The 16,567-nt window shown below is 27.0% G+C and overlaps 1 protein-coding gene across 1 annotated transcript; it reads left to right on the top strand.

Moving 5' to 3' along the window:
• Nucleotides 1–6,923: 6,923 nt before the first annotated feature.
• Nucleotides 6,924–8,348, top strand: LOC136083893 (calpain-3-like). The gene is made up of 2 exons (XM_065803813.1): nt 6,924–7,109; nt 7,197–8,348. Exon 2 carries the CDS (start codon nt 7,213–7,215, stop codon nt 7,891–7,893), a length of 681 nt encoding a protein of 226 aa, XP_065659885.1. The 5' UTR covers nt 6,924–7,109; nt 7,197–7,212; the 3' UTR covers nt 7,894–8,348.
• The last annotated feature ends 8,219 nt before the right edge of the window (nt 8,349–16,567 follow it).

A 16,567-nucleotide genomic window follows, 5' to 3' on the forward strand; every position in this document is an offset into this window, starting at 1 on the left:
CAAAAATTTTGGTTTGGATACAAAAGACCAAGTGAAAATGATACTGGAAAGGTACACTTTCTTTCAGCTAAACATCATTGCAGCTTTTTGGTCTATATTTTTGTTAATGTTTATTTTATCAGTGTTGGTAATGATATTGCCAGTTTTTATGATTTTATGTTGTTAAGTAAAGCATCATTATGTTTCAGGCTAAAATAGAGCTTCGAATAATACTTTTATCCAGTTTAAATGAATAACAACTCTCAAGTTGTATTCTCTGAATTATCTATTCGTTTTTGATGGCCTTAGGTCAATAACGGATTTTAAAATTGTTATGGGCCTACATCACTTAATTTAGGCGAATTTTAAACTAAGAATTAATAGGAGATATTTCATTATCTGTTTTTAATAACTTGGCTTTCATAGCAAATCTAAGAAGTTTAGCTTGGTTTTAGTACCTCATATTAAAATACATTGTTGTACAGCCATTTTGATGGTCTTAAATTTCTTTAGCATACTCATTTTTATATAATTTTAGAATGTTTACCGTTGGACTCCTGTTTCAATTAAACCTAGTGGGGACAAGAAAGAAGAACCGCGCTGGAAACAAGAAGCGGTTGAAAGGATCCGCGCTTTTGTAACTAATAGTCAGTAAGTCTGAGTGTTTCACTCAGCTGTTCAAGTTTTATTTGCTTTTTTGTATTACATTAAAACAAATGACTGTTTTTCATGTTCACTCACTTTTTAGAAGTCGTAGCTAGCTTGTATAAAACGAGTTCTCAACGCGAAATAGTTAAATTTATTCAGAGAAAGCTGAAGAACGCCCCAGATCAAATTGGGAGATTGCGTAAGCAACAAGACCAAGAAACAGAAAAAGGTGAAGAAAATGATGAATCTGTAAACAAATCTGTTGATGATTCGAGAAAAAATTTTTTTCCAGATGTGCATTATCGATTAACAAAGTTTTCTTCAAGACGCATTTTTTATGGCTTTTTATGACATGACAAAAACAGAAAAGACATCTTTTCGATGTCGAAAAAAGATATATTTTAGATTTGCATAATGGACTTAAAAAAGGCGTCTAAAAGACATAGTAAGTAAGACTTTTAAAGACGTCTTTTCGACGTCATTTTTATCCTACTGGGGCACTGCTTTCTAAAAGTTTATTAAAAATAGTGAATAAATGTTTCAAAATTTAAGCCTTTATAATAATTATTAGATTTAATTTGGCATGCTCTAAATAATTAGCTGAGGACATATTAAGGAAGAATTTGATCTTTACTGGACTGAGATCAATATTTTTTGAAAGTAGATTTTCATTTTTACAAGAAAGAGGGTGATTGCCAAATTAGTAAAACTAGAGAGCTAATTTTTCAAACACGCTTCTTTTTTGCAATCTTTTTGCGTATTTTCACAAAAAACTAACTGAAGTGGATGAATACCTTAGTTAGTAAGAGCGTCAACTGAAAAATTTAAAACCTGGACTGTTGTACAATACGGGTTCAAATTCTACTATCGCCAACTCAGCGCTTGAGTAATACTTCTGCCCGTAAAAATGTTGGTCAATAACGGGTACTACATTGGATTAGTCTTAATGACTATTTGTGGCTGTTCCTATGCTAACTCAACAGTATCTTTGGATATAACATTGTATAGAAAAATATAGCACAAAATTTCAAATAAATAAATAAAATAAATTTACATTTTAAAGTACGTTTGAAGCTTTTATATTCTGTACGGAAAAATATTGAAATTTATTTTGCAGTTAACAAAATTTAAAATTTTTCAGTTTTTAAACTGCATGAAACTTTCGCTTATTACTTAAAACATTAGGCATCAACTATAATAATTCATCATAGTTAGATAACCTTTGTTGGTTACAGCTTCTTAATTCATATAGATGGCTTTGAAACTGCCTGTAATGCAAAAACAAAGTAAAAAAATCCCTCAAAATTTAAGTCCAGCAGAGCAGCTCATATGAAAGCAATAGACCTAAAACGACTCAGGTCGTTTTTAATTGAAGAGCGTTTTTTCAAAAGAGACATTAGTCACGTTTTACATGTTTTGAGAAAACTAAAAAAAATTGATTATCTCTTTAAACTTTCAAGAAATAATATTTTTTATTTTTGTCAGCAGTTGTTTATTGTGATTTTAATAAAAATAATTTTACTATTAACGTTTTCTCTTTTTTTTTTAATATAGTCTTAACGGTTAAAAGTATGAGAGGTTTTTCAGAAAGGGCTTATGTCCACATTTTTTTAGAGAAAAAATAATTTTTGTGACAAATTATATTTCATTGATTTAATGTTTGCGAATTAAGTTTATTTAGATTTTTATTAGATCCTCTAGGACCTTAATATTTTGACAACCTCGCCCTTGTTACACGATAAGTAAAGTGTCTATTCGGGATTTCCTTTTTTGTAACAATTTAAAAGTGATATGCGCTCTATTTAAAAAAGTAAAAACATTAGAAATAAAGTGAAGGTATAATTTTGTGTCCATATTAGCATAATCAGAATCGTAACATGTTCACTATAGAATCCAACAATAACCAAAACCTAATTTTCGACAAAAATGACTTATGTCCTTTTTGAAAAAACGCACTTCAATTACAATAAAAAATTGCTTGCAAAGGATAAGAATAGGAAAGGAGAAGAATAGGAAAAGCTGTCTTCCTTATCTAAATTTCAGGAAAATTTTTGTATAAAAAAAAGTTCAAGCATTAATAACAGCTTACATTCTTTATATAAGCAATAATAAAATCATTAGTAACATAGACAACATTAAACCTTGGCTAGAAATTAAAAAAACACCGGGATTACAAAAAATTCAACATGTCAATTCTTTCACTGCATGCAATGTCATTTTTCAAAAAAAGTTACTCAGATTTTCAAAAAAAGTCTTCTGATTTTCAAGTATACTATATTTCGGAAGCTTGAAATGCAAGCTCCCGAAACAATACCCCGATATCTAGAAATGACTATCAATGATTTGCGCCTATTTTGTACACTGATAAAATACAGCTTAAAAAGTTGAAACTTTAAAAAAATATATAAAACAAAAGTGGTACTTTGTGTCAGGTATGTAAAAAAAGTTTGAAATAAGAAAAAAAAAAAACTTGTTTTATAATTAATAAATGATTAAACTTATTATATTATTAAGTTCGTCACAGAGTCACACACGTAACAAAACTTGTTACAAACGTAACAAAACTTGTCACACACGTAACAAAACTTGTCACACACGTAACAAAACTTGTCACACACGTAACAAAACTTGTTACTCACTTAACAAAATTTGTTACACATGTAACATTCAAGTTTATCACTTAATTTTATGAAGTTGAAGCTGTAAAATATAAAACGTGAAAATAAATGACAAACTAAATTTAACATTTATTTATAAAATATAAAATTATAAAATATAAAAGTATTTTTTATAAACATCAACGTGTTGCCTGAAACATAAAAAAAGTTCATAAAACAAATCATAGCCAATAAGCAGAAAATTTTATTCAAAGTTTAAAATTCAAAATTACAGTTTTGTACGCGTCACGCACGTTAAGCCACTAATTGTAAATTATTTCAACAAATTCTACAACATCTGAAAATAAATCCTCTTTAAGCAACACTTAATGTGCACTACCAAGCTTACCACTCCTTTCCATCCCCTGTAATTGGATCATCTGTAATAATACATACCTGTATTGGTGCTTCAGAAGCAAAACAATCCATTTTGATGTTAGATGCTGAGCTTAACAAATCAATTTTCTTACCTACTCGATGCAAAGGTTTTTTTTTAACATTAGATATATCAACTGTTTTATAATGATTTTTGGCTACAAAATCATGTGCACTTTCTGTTCTAACTAGTAAGGCTTTGCCTTTTTTTCTTGCATGATATAAATTTTCTAAAAACACTTGACAGCATTTCAAAAAATGTTCATAACTGTGTTTGTCATGGCAAAAATAATTTCTTTGTAGCAAAAAATTTAGTGTTGCCATGGCAAACACAGTTAAGAACAATACCCTCACAAGCCATGAAAAGCCATGACAAATACAGTGACACAAAAATAAAGTTAAACAAAAACAAACATAATGATAATCACAAAAAATCGTTTAGTGGTATTACCAGAAAACAGAGTTATTCTTACCTTGTGTTAAATAGAATTTTACAACCTAAACTAATGGCAAATGATCAATAAAGTAAATTTTAAATCATGAAAATATACTAAATTTAAACCATATTTCAACAGTAGAGATATTAAATAGAAATAATGAAGAAAGGTAGAACCTCAAGTACGAACTAAAAAAATTGAAAAAAAATTATAATACCAAGACATTTTTAAATTTGAATAAAATATAATCCTTTTGATAAAAATATATAATACACAATATCTGTTTATAAAAAAACAAAACAGAAATGACAAAAATAAAAAAGTTGAAGTTTAAACTTGAAAAAATATACAAAATAATACTAATATATCTTTAAATTAAAATTACTATATTTTGGACAATAAATATACTAATTAAAGTAATATTGACAGTTGCCTTTTTCCAATGTTCCTAAATAAAAGAAATAATCCTACAACTTATATATCAAAAGCTCTAGAAATTTCAACTACAGTACAAAAATTATATAGCTACATAATAATAACTGTTATATCAATTCAATCATTGTCATCTACCATCATTAACATACATCTCATATTGAATGATTTACCAGGGGCAGAGTATAATTCATATGCAACTTTGATGGTTTACTAGGGGGGATGTGATAATTCAGACGCAAGTCTAGTGATTTACAAAATAAAGTTAAACAAAATTTGTTTTTAATATTTTCTCCACCAGTGTATGTCCGAACCAACGTTTCAAACTAAGGATGGAAAACAAACAAGCCAGACTTTTAAATAATGGACAAAGATGAAAGAGTGATAGACATGTAAAAATGGCCGCCACTAGGATTAATCAATAAGGCACACAATCCCATTCAATAGAATTTTCCCAAAGTACATTATTATACGCTGTAACTGTATCTATAGAGTGGCCTCATACAATTTTTATAAGAAAAAGAGGATATTAGAGGATTTTAGAGGGAGATTTTGCATTTATTTTAGAGAAACATTTTTTCAAAATTACAAAACTGAAAATAAAAATAGAGGATTTTTTTATTGGTTTAACTCTATGTTTCCACTTAACTGGGGTTTGGACAGGGGTCAACAACGTCATTTTTTATGTTAGATGACATTGATTTGCTAAAAGTTTTTAAAGATTTTTTACAGCCCAATCCTCATTTCAAACATTAACCAGTTTTGCAGACCATGAATTTTAATGCAGACCATGAATTTCAAACATTAACAAGTTTTGCAGACCATCAAGAAATGAAAAAATAAAAAAGAGGGGTTAAAGAGGAGATTTTATCAAATTTTTAACTTTTTAGAGGATAGTAGAGGGTTTTAGATGATTTTGAAAAAAAAGGACTTTAGAGGATTTTAAAGGAACAGTGGCCACCCTGATTTAAAAAATATTGGGTAAGCAACTTAATACAAAAAATTTATAAGAAAATCCTGCAATGTATTCAAAAAGTAAGAACACTTGGCAATCAGCTAACCTATGTTACCAATATTTTTGTTAGCATAATACACCACAAATCGTGTTGTTGTTCTTAATTCATATTTTTTTATACAATGCAACGCCTCTTCGTGTGATTTACAATGATAAACAAGTTTGGTTTTTTCTCCTATAACAAATGTTTACAAATAGTTTTAACAACAGTTCTGAAATCACAACGATGACATTATAACATATTCTAGAAAAAAAAGAAAAAGCTAAATCTTAATAAAATTTTCTTTTTATAAATAAACACATTAAAAAGATTTTTAGATTAAAGGAAACTTTTTTTTCTTATACTTATTTAGTAAAATTGATACAAATCATTATGAATACAATTTACTGGCAAAAAGTCAATATCTGGGATTTTTCCATCCTCTTCATAAATTTCTAAAGTAAAAATTTAATGTTAATGTAGAGTTGTAGTCAAATTTTTCTTTTCAAACTTAAATATTTTTAAATTAGTTATTTATGATTGAATAAGTTTGGTGCGATGTATTATAATCGTTCACCTCCTTTTGAGCCAAGTGATCGTCTGCTAACCTAGTTAAAGTTATGCTTTATCCACGCGGCAGTACTCATTAGTCTGCTATTCACGTTAATGGCATCGCATTAGAATTTGAAATCTTTTTGTTTATACTTTATGGACATAAGTTGACGAAAAAATTTAAAGCATTTTTTAACAGAAAATCTCTAATAAGCATATAAGGTAACTTACTTTAGTATTTCTATCCTGCAAAAAAAAAAAAAAAAAATGAAAAACTAAGTAAGTCTAAAATTTAATGTTCTCAAAACCAAAATCAAACAAAACAAAAAATCTAATTCATATATGAGCCTTAGCATATAAGTCTTATTAACCAAAATGTGATACTTGTCAAGATATAGAGGCAAAACATCCTGTTTTCGGATATGATTCATAAAATGTTTTAACTATATAAATTTAGATATAAAAACATACAAGTATAATATTTAGATTATAGGTTTTAGGAGATTAAAGGTTTTTTGACTATTGATTTATTAACTAATGCAAACGTTTTCAAAGAAAGTTAAACTATCTTTGTTTGTAATACCAAGTTGATTTGATTGATTTGCGCAATAGTTGCAAAATTCTCTATATATTTTTCAAATTAAATAATCAATTTTCCCTTACTTTATTTTTAAAATTATGATTGTAAACTGTAAAATAATCCTTCCTTTTTATTTTATTAACTAGCTATCTCATACTAATATATTAAAAAACAATTGAATTAAGTAATAAAATAGTGTAATTAAGAAAAGACAATTCTTTACAAAAAAATTTTTAAATAACATTTTAATAATCTCTTTAATCGCGCTGTAGGAAACAAAACAAATATAAGTACGAGTTGTAGTTATAACATGAAAACAATCGTTGCTGAAAATTGTTGTAGTTATTCAATATATTAGAGAAACTTTTGCAGCGAGAAAAAATATTAGGCTAAATAATAAAGCTTTATTTTATAAATTTATTGGACAAGTCAGATGTTACTTTCAAAAGAAAAGGTATAATACGCACTTGCTATCCAAAAATAAAATAAAAAAAATTAAACAATTAAACATAATCAATTTAAGTTAAATAATTTATTAAAGCTTTCAATAACTTAATATGAAGAAAAATAAAGAGGTAATAGAAGAAGAAATAACTTACGTTACTGTTAATCAATCTCAAAACCCCGACATTAATTTGTGTATTGATACAAAAGAAAATGTTTTGTTATCAAGTTCGTCATCAAATGAAACAAAAATACAAAAAGCTGCTGCTGAGAGTGCTACGTCCGAAACCAAAGACACAAAGTTTAGAGAAAGTTTTGGTAAGTTTTTTTATAAAGTAGCTGGGACGGATGAATTAATCGACTCCTTTGAACTTCAAAACGTTTTAAAAATGATATTTAACTCAAGCGGTACTTCAATTAGCATGGAAACTAGTCGAAGTATGCTTGCATTTGCAGATTCTAATAGAGACGGGCGACTCAGTTTTAACGAATTTAAGTCCTTATGGTTTAGTGTAATGAAGTGGAAAAAGTGTTTTGAAAAATCAGACTTAGACAAAGATAAAATGATAAATAAAATGGAGATGAAGAATGCTCTTGAAGACATAGGATTTCATCAAATTAGGCCTCTCACAATAGATGCAGTATTTGCGCGAAATGGTAATAAAAATAATCTATTAGGCATGGATGACTTCATACAAGTTTTATGTAAGCTTACCTCAGTTGCAAGGTGGTCAAAAGAATTTGATAAAAAAATGACATTAGATAGTTTTTTAAAAGAACTTTTGTATTGTTAGTCATAAAGTTTATGTAAAAACTCTACTTTTATAGAAATTTAGGTATCTTGTACATAAAATTAAAATTAGTTTATAAAACAATTTATTATGTTATCATCCAGTAGGCACAAGGCATTCTTTAATATTCAATGGTCTAAATGCAGACATCCGCTGGACCTCAAAGTACGTCAAATTCCCACAAGGTAAAATGAAGATGATTATTTTAATTAAATCGTGCAAAAAGATTCAAAGATCAACACATTTTCTGCTACGTAAATATGACCACAAAACAATTAAATTAAAAGAATTTATGTTTTTGTTTTTTAGCATTTGTGTCTTTATGTTTATTCATATCCAGTTATATAAATGGATGGGTAAATTATGTAATATTCACACTCTGTTAAATAATGCTAAAGTAAAAAAAATAAATAAATGAGTTGTAAAGATTTTTGTTTCAAATAAATATAAACGTTATAGCTGTGTTAGATTATTGAGTAACTTTTTAACCTAAGATATAAAATGCGCGGATATCCAATTCTAATCAAAGCTATAAAATGCGCGTAAATCCAACAAAGTTGCGATTATTTTTTTTAGAAATTTTCAAAACTAAACACTGGATATTTTAAGTAACTTTATATAATATTTCGTAGATTTTTGTTTTAATAGATGTTAAAGTAAAAATTTTATTTACATTTTATCTATTATTATATATTATAACTAATACAATAATAATGAATAAAATACAAGGGACTTTTTTCATTTTGACTCCAAACTATTATACAAAGTTAAATAAAAACAGTTTCAGCAATTTTTCAATTCAATATTCACACTGTATTATATAAGCAGGCCGGCCGAGAAGGTGGGGACCTACTGGGTACATTTTACATAAGCACACAAGCACGGTGGCCATTTTTATTGTGACGAAATGATCGTCAAATAATCGTAAGAGATTATTTGCCATCAATCTAGAAAGAGATTTTGTGTTGATCATATCTTCGAATTATTGATGTGATTAACAGTATTCTAAAGTTTAAAGGTGTTATATTACAACCAATTTTATTACAAATTATTTGAGCATTGAAGGCTGCTTGATTAATCAAATAAGTAAAAACTTTTGTGTACCACTTCTTCACTCTTATTCTTTTATCTCCATACGATGTCATCATTAGGTCATTTTTATCAACGCCACCCATATTTTGATTGTGATTATCAATAACTAAATAAATATGCTTTCCTTTTCCTGCTCTCAAAACATTTTTAGTCCCATCATTAACGCAAGATGACATAGTATATACATCTTCTTTATCTTTTCAACGTGATACCTTTATATTTGTTTTTTCTTCGTATAAAACTATTATTCCATTTTCAACTCTGTTTTGATAAATTTAGGTCAACCTTTTGGTCTTTGCTAATTGTTCTTATGGTATCTGTATATCTTAGCAATAAAATGATGAAAGCTCATAAAGAAATACCGGTTGTCAATATATAGTTTGTAGCCCAAGTCAGCTATCCGTAAGAAATATTACAACTTTTGTTGCAACATAACGATAACCTGAGCTTAAAGTAAAAGTTAGCAATGATCCTGTATATAAAACTGATTTCCATACGTATCCTGAATCTGACTCGCACAATGAAAATGTTTTTATACTAAACTGGCACTTTTGCTGCCAAAACACTGTTTCCAAAATAGTTAAACTTTCCACAATAAAAATGATCCATCTATAGATATACTTTGTGTTGGTGTATACACTTCTTTGTATTTATTAGTCAGATAATCTCTTACTATGATTATTTTAGATAGAATAGGAGGTTAATTTGGTAATTTAGTAGAATCAACAAAATGAATAAGTTTCTCAATCAACTTAAACTTGATAAAAGATCACAACCACCTAATACCAGCACTTGCAAACAATGGGCTTGTGGTATAATATATTTCACACGTGGGCTTCCAAGGAACTCCTTGATATAAAGAAATTGCAATATACTGCCTAATATTTGGAACGGTTACAGGCAACCAGCACCTTAATCTTGAACTCGCTAATAATATTTTTTTTTTTTAAACTTGGGAAGAAAATCTATTGACCTAATTTACAATAAACTCGCAAATTTTATTTGTAAAGTAAAGTTTAAGCATATTAAGTGGATCATTTTTGACTATATTCTGGTTGTACCCAGAAACACCGGTAAATGCAATAGGTTAAACTCCGTTAACTAGAGGTTCAGATGTCCATTTAGGTTTGTATGATAATTTAGAAAGTTCGTTCTCTAAAGAACTATTGTTAGAACTTAGAGCATCAAAAAATGCAAGCGTTTTCTCTTCTAAAGCTATTTCTAACATTTTTAGTTCTGATTTTTCTCCATCAGAAAAATCAGATAAACTAATTTACTCTTCTGAAATCTCACTCTTCTCTTCGCTTCGATCAAATATATAATTTTTGTATAATATATATATAACTAGGGTTGCCATATGTTACTCACTAAAAAAGAGGAGATTTTACAATGCATATTAAATGAATTGGGAATCCCCATTATTTAGCGAGGGATTCCAAGAGTGGACCCCTTTTATGAATATTAAATAATCAAAAGCCCTTAATTTTTTAAATGTCGTTTGTTTTTTTAATACAAAATGCTGATTTTGCAATTAAAATTAACCTAATTTTAATTGTAAAATGTTCACATTCAACCTTATTGCTGTCTTATAATTAATGAGTCTTGATGAATTAAGTCATTTAAAATAGTATATTTTATTGTAGAATAAGTTATTCTATATTAGAATATACCATTTTAAAAGAATTACGAAAGATAAAAACTATACAAATGCAAGCCATAAATTAATCCTCCATTAAATAAATTGTCTCCGTTGTCATCTTTTAATCATTATTCACTTCAGTCTAACTAATCACTTGCATTAGTTATTAATTTTATTGTCATTGACCAATCATTTTTTGGAAGAGAGCAAGAACTATAACCAGGGGAAGATAAATCATAGCAACTATACTTTTTGTTGAACCCACCTTTTTCAATAGGTCTTTGTTTGATTTAAGATAATTATGCAACTCATTAGTTAGAGAATCGGTCATGGCACAATAATTCATTAACACAAAAATCACATGTTGTTTTAGCATTTTCAATAAACTGGTAGAATGACTAAAAATATTTTACATGGACATTTAAGAACCACTTTCAGTTTGCCTATTATTTTGGCATGGGCAATTGGAAACCACTTTAAGTTTGCGTAATAATACGGCAAGGGCTGTTAAAGCGTTAATTATTAAGTTGATTATGGAAAACTGTTTTTTAGCTAAATCATTTTTAATATTGAGTCTGTTAATTAATCCAGTTCTACTGCAGAGAACTAACCTAAATTCAAGTAAAATGTATATAGCTTAAATCATTATCAAACATTATTCAGGTTTAAATACAGCTAGTTTTTTTTAAAAGTCAGTTCGTTTTGGTTAAAAGGCCTCAATTTAGCTAGCGTTCATTCTGTGGAATCTGCTACAGTAGTTAAGAAATATTTTGGCTACACCCAATCGTTGCATACTTTTTAGCGGTATACTTTTTAGTTGTATACTTTTTAGCAGTAACTTTAACGCTAAAAAAATTTGACTGAAACGACTTTTTAATTAAATTTAAAAACTTTATTTCAAATTGATTTGTACAAGTCTTAGCTTACGCTAAAACTAATTTAAATCAACGCATGAAACTTTATAGACAGTACACACATATAAATGTCTTTAAAAAAATTACAATTTTGTCATTAAAAAAAAAATTGTCATGAAAATTTACAACTGTTTTAATTTAAGAAAAAACATTTAAAATAATACAATTTTAGCTAAAGATATAAGTCAGTATAAAATAAAACAAAATTTTAAAAACGACTAATTTTGCAAACGAAGTTATTACCATACCAATTCTTGATATGTTTTTTCAACACCTTAAGACTTTTGCGGACATGGCCGCACTATTTAGAGTGTTCCAGAGCAAGGTGGTTTTATTTAACGTACAGCATGATTAATTATATATTTAGGAGGTAGAATGCGTATTATGCTACAACGGAGTTTATTCGTAAAATTTTTTATGGTAAAAAGATTTTTCATAAATATTGGATTTATACAATTAATAGATTTAAAATTTCTTTTTTTGAACAAAATATCCAAAATAGAGGGCAATAACAAAAGTTAGACAAAAAAAAAAAAGCATTAAAATAGATTAAATTATTCAGTAAAATAGAATTATCATGAGATAAAAAACTTCTTGTGCGTGTTAGAGGAAAACATTTCCCCTAACTTTAGATCTTTATTAATTGTTATACAAAGTAGTTTTACCTTATCGGAGGCAAAGACTCTTATATTACCTACTTTTAGAGATAGATTTTTTATGTTTTTTAAACCATCCAAAAGAAATTTAAACTTATCTAGGTTTGCAACCATTGAGTTTAACTGAAACCAATTGATAGTATTGGATGCTTCTTTTTACAAATGAAAAATAACCTCCTCAAAGCTATAATCAAAACCCAGTGGGCACAAGTACGTTTTTTAAACGTTTAATGGTCGCTTTAACGACGTTTGTATAAGTAAAACGTTCAAAAAGCGTTCAAAAAACGTTTTAATAGCAATATTTTTATCATTTGATTAAATATTTTACGGGACTTTAAAAAAATGTTTAAAAAACGTTTTCTCCAAGCTAAAAACGGCGAACTGCGCATGTGCAACTTTACTTAAAAATATGAAGTATTTTTAAGTTTTTAAACGATCTTTTACGACTGTAATATATACAAATAATTTTATATCAATTCTACAAAACGGAGAGCTCAATATTCTCAAAAGAACAGACCAACAGCAAATTTGTAGAAAATCACTTATCAAACATTTTTCATTTAAAACTGTGTTTTTTTTATCATTAAATATATTGATGTCTTTTATTTAAAAACTCATTAGATACACAGTATTGATGAAACACAGTTTTAAATTTAAAAAGTTTGATAAGTGATGTGCTATTCTTATTAAAGACTTTTCAAACATAATAAATATTTATTGGCTTTAGTACATACATAATACCAAGTATGATTGAGTTTAAAACTAAGTTTTTTTTTATAATCAATGATTGTTACTACTTAATTCAGTAGTAACAATAATTAATTACAAAAACTTGAAGAACATGTCTGTATATTAGGTAGATGAGTACAGAAATATTTACTTACTTTATACAGAAATATTTACTTATTTATAGTACACTTTATTTTGTCAATATAAATTATACAAATAAATATAATATATATTGACAAAACTATATTTTGACTAAAGTATAATAGAAATGTGTGATACATGCATAAAGTTTGTTTCAAAACTTCAAAGAGTCTTCAAGTTCTACTTATTTAAAAAACAATTTGTTTCTTTTATATTTAGTTCACATATATGCAAACTTATCGAAAATTTATGTAAATGCTAAAGAGTGTATAAATATATATATATATATATATATATACATATATATATATATATACATATATATATATATATATATATATATATATATATATATATATATATATATATATATGTATATATATAAATATATATATATATATATATATATATATATATATATATATATATATATATATATATATATATATATATATATATATATATATGTATGTATGTATATATATATATATATATATATATATATATATATATATATATATATATATATATATATGTATGTATGTATATATATATATATATATATATATATATATATATATATATATATATATATATATATATATATGTATATATATATGTATATATATATGAATATGAATGTATGCATTTTGTTTATAGTTAATTTTTTTTATGTATGTAAAATATTTTTTTAAATAGACTGAAAAAGTTAAACTACCATTCTCAATTTTGAGTAACAAAGATGCAAGTACTGTTACACTGAAATGACCATAACCTAAAACAAAATAAGTTTAGGTTAGAAACATTTCATAAATAAATCTTTTAATGAATATATAAAGCTATATCTAGATTATTTCTACTCCAGCTAGCATTTGCTCTACATTATTTATACAAGTAGACCTTCTAGTAGAAGTAACTTGGTATACATAATATTGTCCAATGATTTTATTTTTTTGCTTAATCGGAAGACTTCATTCAGTAGTAAAAAGCGTACATTATAAAAAATTTAGGAATGTGACTGTGCGTAAAAAAATAAAAATATTAATTTCACCTTATTAAGAATGGCAAATATAAATATTGAAAGCCTATATCTTGACTAAAGAGCAAAAAAGATGTAAGATGCATGCATAAAGTGATTCAAAGACTTCAAGTTCTAAACTTCAAGAACCAGGCTTATTTTTAAATTTAGCTCATGTATGTAAATTTCTAGATAACTTTTCAAAATTGGTTTTATTTCTAATATTCCTAACTAAATACTTCAATGTAAGTCTATATAAAAGATTTGTGTGTGCAATCTTTTGTATTTGTTTTTTAATACCAATTTTAGAACAAAAAGTACAACGTATCATAATTGTTTGATATATTAGAGAAGCTAGTCCTGATATTACTGCGCAAAAAGTTGCCAAATATAAATTCATCTGTTTATATTTAACATTTTATGCTAAAAAGTCTTTATGGTCTGATCACAGACCGCAGTGATAAGCATTTAATTGGGAGTTCACGCCTACTTCCTTATTGATGTTGCAGAACTTGCCCAGAGGTGGGGTTTCAACCTCGGCTCCTTTGTTTCTGAGGCGAGTGTGCTACCACTGCGCAACGGTTGCAATAAAGTGCAGCTATGCTTTCAGAGAAGCATTGCTGCACTTTATTGTTACAATGAACTGCAATCAAGTTTTAAGCCTATAAGTGGAACAGGTATGTTAATAAATGTTGACTTTTTTCATTTTTCAAAATATGTGCTAAGGTGTTTCATTCAGTTTTCAGTTTTCTACAGCGGTTTTTCATTAATATTTTACTCTGTTCTAAATATTTTTTTTCTTTTATAATAGGTTTCCAATGTGCAGTATCTGTGGATACCGTGATACCAGATATACCATTCCTAATGACTGTCAAAATCAAAAAGTTTTTATCTGCAGTGAATATCCTGGAGGAAAAGAATAAGTTTGAAGATTCATTATTTTTTTATAATAAAATAAATGACATAACAAGATTTGATGAAAGGGAAATAATTGTAAATAATAAAGTAATGTTTTATTTGTTGTTATATTCTCGTTAACATTTATGTATAAAGTTTTCCTAAATAAAGTAAAATGCGATCAAACTAAATATAGTCTATGAATTTTTAAGTTCTTTTTCAGCTTCTGCTAATAATGTTTCGGATGTCATATCAAATAGTTTTTATAGCATTGTTTAAGAATGCTGGAACTTATGAAAAAAGATCATTTAAAAAAACACATTATTGTATAGAGTAATTTTAAGTAATTTTTTAATAAATCTGGTATGTATGTCGTTTATATTGTTCCTTTTATATAATGTGAAGTTTTACGTGACTTATTTCTTCTTCTTATTATTATTATTATTTACATTTTGATTTATTTTTTTACATGCTAGTGAAATGCATGAAAGATTTCTATGGTTTTTTTTCTTTTTAGAAACATAAGTTTCACAAACTGCAAAATTTGATTTGGTCAATAAGTTGATAGGTGATCGTTTGAAGAGCGCTCTTATTAGAATAGCATAACAATTACTTTATTATGTTTTTGTATGTTAAAATTGTAAATAAACATAAAATATTTAAACTTTTAGTTATTATCTGGATCTAGCCTGTTAGACCTAAGTTTTCATTTGTGAAAAGGTTTTTTTTCTTTATAACATAAGTTATTTACTTAAATAACTTATACTTAAAAAAAAGGTTTTTAGGAAAACATTAAAAACGATAAAACGTTTCATTTAGAGTTAATAATAAACCAATAAGAAACGTTTTTAGAAAAACGTGCATTCACCGCTTCATATGGACGTTCAAAAAACCAATAAAAAACGTTTTGTAGGATCCTTAAAAAACGTTCACAAAGCGCTTTTAAGAAAACGTCCGATCACCATTTCATGAAGACGTTTAAAAAACCAATAAAAATCGTTTTTACGGGACCATTAAAAAACGTTCACAAACGTTCTTGTGCCCACTGGGAAGTATAAGTAGTGTTATCATCAACAAAATTACAAAGTTCTGTAACTTTGGCAAATTAAAATAAATCATTTATCAAGATATTGAGCAAAATAGGTCTAAGGAATGACCCTTGGGGCACTCCAGTTAATATATCCACTCAATTTAAGGTAGAAGACCCTATTTTTACTCTTTGTTCACGGCCACAAATATAGGATAGCAAGAGATTAAGACATTATTTCGAAAAACCACAAGCTACTTTAGCAATTAATAAATCATGCGGGATATAGTTGTACGCTTTTGAGAGGCCTGTTAATATTGATCCAACAAAACCTTAATTACTAATACAAGTATGCCACTTTAAGTAACAAAAAAAGAGCATGTTTAGTACTATAACCTTTTCAAAAACCACACAAAAGTTTATCAAATCTAGGCTCAACAAATATCAAGACTTTTTCAAAATGAAGTGTGATTTACTAATCCTATGATGATTTTAGTTAAACATGACCTCTCCAAGACTTTATCATAGCAGTTTATCATCATTAGTCTTTCAATAAAAGAAGGT

Source organism: Hydra vulgaris, chromosome 08 (assembly GCF_038396675.1).
Source record: "Hydra vulgaris chromosome 08, alternate assembly HydraT2T_AEP".
NCBI lineage: Eukaryota > Metazoa > Cnidaria > Hydrozoa > Anthoathecata > Hydridae > Hydra > Hydra vulgaris.